General features: G+C 44.5%; 1 protein-coding gene across 1 annotated transcript; it reads right to left on the reverse strand.

Annotated features, from left to right (window-relative positions):
• Positions 1–1110: 1110 nt before the first annotated feature.
• On the reverse strand, positions 1111–3875 carry Dkk1 (dickkopf WNT signaling pathway inhibitor 1). The gene is made up of 4 exons (XM_051147123.1): positions 3403–3875; positions 3016–3184; positions 1801–1944; positions 1111–1666 (listed from the first exon to the last, which is right to left on the reverse strand). The coding sequence occupies exons 1-4, from the start codon at positions 3646–3648 to the stop codon at positions 1413–1415; spliced, it is 813 nt and encodes a 270-aa protein (XP_051003080.1). The 5' UTR covers positions 3649–3875; the 3' UTR covers positions 1111–1412.
• Positions 3876–4199: the final 324 nt, after the last annotated feature.

Raw genomic sequence — 4199 nt, forward strand, 5'->3', positions numbered from 1 at the left:
GGATTTATTTTTATAAAGCCATCTAACCCTATCCCCATCCCAATCAGTGTAATACAGGTGAAGCAAAAGTTAAAACAATTAGTTGGCAAGAGAAAAGTGGAGCATTCTAGGACTTAGGATTGTTCAGTAATTATTTTTTTAAATCAAAGTAATTAAAACAATTCTTTTTTATATCAGATAGTCTGGATTAATCATTTGACTTAAATTGCCATGTACTGTGTTTCCGTACAACCCCTTCATTTTTTCTGCCCATCATTAAGTACTTTGGAATTACTTTCTTGGACATCCCCTCCCTTTTAATAACTGTTGGCCATATAGATAGATTTTAATTTGTTGGAAACTATTTTTGCTGATGTTTTTTGAAACTGAGCATCACTAAGGAGCAAAGGATGGTCTGGATGGCACTATGCTGGACAGGATCTCACTAGGTTGGCCAGAATGGACCTGAGTTTATAAGCATTCCTCCTGCCTCAGCATCCAGAATCCAGGTATTAAAGGAACAAACCACCAGGAACACCCAGTAGAAGAGTGTTTTTGAAAGTAGCACTATCAGATTTAAACCCATATTATTATAACCACTTGAGTTTATCAATGTAGACTACATTCTCTTTACAGTCACTCAAACATAGACAATATGTCTTATTAATTTATAACCTGGCACACGTGCCTGCACATACACGGTTCCAAAATGTATCTATGCTTGTACCATTTTATGATTATTTAATGTTAAATTTTATTTCAAGGACTATCACAGCTGAGAGAGAGAAGGGGAGAGAGAAGGAAGGGGAGGAGAAAGAGGGAAGGGGAGGAGAGAGAGAGAGAGAGAGAGAGAGAGAGAGAGAGGAGAGAGAGGAGGAGAGAGGAGAATATCTAAGCAAAGAGTATATGTCAGGAAATAAAGTAGTATTTTCATGTTAAATTTTTGATGCCTATCACTAACTATCCCAAGAATTCCTTGCATTCTACACTCTAGAAATAAAAGGAGAAAACTTTACGCATTTAGGAACTGTAAGCTGAAAGAAATTACTTCAGTATAGAATATTTATGAGTCAAGGCAATCATTGTGTACAAAAATTTACATGCAAGAGAAACAAGACGATGTAGCACCTCTAGAAAAATAATTAAGAGAAACAAGGCGATGTAGCACCCTCTAGAACAATAATTAAAGAGTTTTGTTGCCTGTACAGGTAAGTGCCACACCGAGGATTTACAACACAGTAATTTACTGCAATCACAGGGGAGTTCCATCAAGAAACAAAGTCCTTACACTCCAGAGGTTTTTTTGGGAAGTATTATCGGAATGCTTAAGTATACGCTGAAGATTTGGACCTCCGTGGACTGATCTGACGAATCATAAAGGATTTTCGTAGCATATATTAGATAAAGGAGTCCATCACATTTAGACCGTCGGTTTAGTGTCTCTGACAGGTGTGGAGCCTGGAGGAATTACTGGCCTGATGGTGGTCTTTCTGTACCCTGCAAGCCAGCCCTTCCCCACAGTAACAGCGCTGGAAGATCTCCAGCCCGTGGGAGCCTTTCCGCCTGTGCTTGGTGCACACTTGACCTTCCTTGAGGACAGGCTTACAGATCTTGGACCAGAAATGTCTCGCACAGCATAGCCCCGTGGCGCAGTCTGATGACCGGAGACACACAGATCCTTCTTGTCCTGTGAAGGAGACAGAAAATGACTGTTACGGTTAGGCCTGGTACCATTTCATTAAGCGAATTCTAAATGCACTTCTGATATATACTAAATGGGGGTGGAGGGGGGGGGGCTGAGTCTTAAAGCCTTCTTACTACCTTTGGTGTGATAGATTTTTGAAGTCAGTGTGGTTCTTCTGGAATGCCCATCCAAGGTGCTGTGGTCATTACCAAAGTTTTCAACGATGCTTTCCTCAATTTCCCCTCGAGGCAAATGGCTGTGGTCAGAAGGCATGCATATTCCTAAGGAAGCCAGAAATACCGATTAATCCCTAGGCTGTAACGTGTAGCTGCCAGTAGCCATGACAGGTCTCTATGATGACACCAGTGTGAGATGACACCAGCTCACTGTAGCTGGTACCTTTCTGTTCAACAGAACTCCCCAGCAAGACACGCATCAATAAGCGAACTGTCCAATCATATGGAACGAGCCAGTATAGCCATTTAAAATGCTTTCCCACTAATTGTGGTGGTGGCAGCTGTGATATTTCTGTCTGTTGTAATATTACCCTTTGGGGTAAGAAAATGAAATCCAGTCTTAAAAAATTAATCTTAAAAATAACTTCCCTGCTCCGGGTGCTAACTGCGCAATGCAATTCCAGCTGCCTGGAAGACTACGGGTCTCACCCACCAGTTACTTTACTGTGTAATTTCGATATTACAGACACTTAGTGCGTTCATCCTGGAATGCTGCTGTACCCAAGGGAGTTTGCCACCCTGTGAGTTTATTTCTGGAGACTTCTTTGAGACATTAACATTTTGTGGATCTGTGGTTGTCCGGAGGGTACTTCTTTGAAAGAGGTGAGGGTGGAGGGAAGTGGGCAGAGGGGTGGGGAGTTGGGGATGGAAGTGGCACAGAGATCTCTTTTAAAAGCTGGCCAGCCAGCAGAGAGTAATCATTCTAGTCTCCTCGGCCGAGGACTCTTTTAATATATAGAGACCTCGAGAAAGAAGAGAGCCTGACTGAGCCACGGAGAATCACCTTAAGAAAAATGAACTGGTAACAAAAGCCAAGGCTGGCTCCTGGTCCTCCTTTCAGAATGACCTCTCCCCGTTTCTCAAATGCCCTGAAGGATCCCTGAAGATAATTGTTTGATGGAAGGGTGCACTCCCAGGTAAAATGCCGTTAGATCACCAAGGGAGGCAGGGAAAGATAAACTTCCAAGGCCACAAACATAAATGAAGATACATCAGGATGAGCCTGGGCTTGCAGGTGATCCCTTCCTTGGCTTTGGTAGAATCTGAGCATCTCGCTTCATTCCTGGCTGTTGAAAGGCAGGGGAGCTCAAGTTTAAAAGGAGTTCAGTGACTCACCATTTTTGCAGTAATTCCCGGGACAGCACATAGCGTGCCGCATGCAGCGTTTCCTGCGCTTTCTGCAAGCCAGACAGATTTGTATGCCTCCAACACCGGCTGCCCCGCGGCTAGGACTGGAGCAGTACTCCTCAGTGCCACACTCCTCATCCTCTGCGCAAGAGTAGAGCTGTGGGAAGGGAGTGGAGTGGTGACCAACTCAGGCATCCTGATGCCCAGACCTTTGTGGTCCCCATCTGTCTCTTCAAAAGCTCTCCAAGAGCCTTGCTCCCAGCGCAGTGATTCCAAACACACCCTAAATCACATACAACTAGGATACTCCACTCCCTCTTCTCTGAGACCCCCTTCAGGATCACAACATCCTCTGATCCCAGAGAACCCTCTCACCTGGTAGTTGTCAAGAGTCTGGTACTTGTTCCCGCCCTCGTATAGAATTCCAGGTGCTACGCTGACAGCTGAGCCCGGCTGACCCGCAGCGCCGCCCAGCGGTGGGGGCAGGTTCTTGATAGCGTTGGAATTAATGATAACTGAGTTCAAGGTGGCGCTTGCTCCCAGCAGTGGAAGGCTGCAAAGAGCCACTGCTGTTAGCCCGGCCAAGAACCGGACAGCTGCCACTGCACACACAACCGTCATCTCAGAAGGATGCAAGCAGGAAAAAGTCAGGAAAAGAGAGGTCACTTAGAACAGCGGCTGCAGAGCCCGGACTGCTGAACCTTAACTGCGGAACTTCAGTTAGTGGAATCTCTGCAGCTAGGCACACAGCTCTGCACCGCCACCGCCACCTCTGGCTGCCTTTATACTCAGCCTAAGCCTTCCCAGCCCCTCCGGGAAGACAACAAAGCCTGGATGGGATTTCAAAGCTTTGGGAGGAGCTGGGAGGGGGAGTGTTTGTGTATCGGAAGCAGGGTGGACTTTGACACTCCGCCCCCCTCGCCCCTCCTTTGCACTATGGTCCTTCTTGTACAGCTCACTTTAGAGTGTTAGAGCTTAGCCTGAATAATAATAATAATAAAATAATAATAATAAAATAATAATAATAATAATAATAATAATAATAATAATAATAATAATAATAATAAAATAAAAGGTTTTTAAAAGAGAGGGAACGTCCTGCTGTGTGGTTATTTCTATCCGAAATATTTTTCAGAGTTAAAAGTGATAGAATATAAAACACCACTTTTCTT

The sequence above is a fragment of the Acomys russatus genome, chromosome 5 (assembly GCF_903995435.1).
Source record: "Acomys russatus chromosome 5, mAcoRus1.1, whole genome shotgun sequence".
NCBI lineage: Eukaryota > Metazoa > Chordata > Mammalia > Rodentia > Muridae > Acomys > Acomys russatus.

Bases quoted from the DNA above. Each gene is read 5' to 3' on its own strand.
- Dkk1 (XM_051147123.1), bottom strand. From the start codon at position 3,648: ATGACGGTTGTGTGTGCAGTGGCAGCTGTCCGGTTCTTGGCCGGGCTA. The intron at 1,945-3,015 runs GTGAGTCACTGA...TGGCTTCCTTAG, and splicing joins CGGGAATTACTGCAAAAATG to GAATATGCATGCCTTCTGAC. The intron at 1,667-1,800 runs GTAGTAAGAAGG...TCTCCTTCACAG, and splicing joins AAAAATCTATCACACCAAAG to GACAAGAAGGATCTGTGTGT.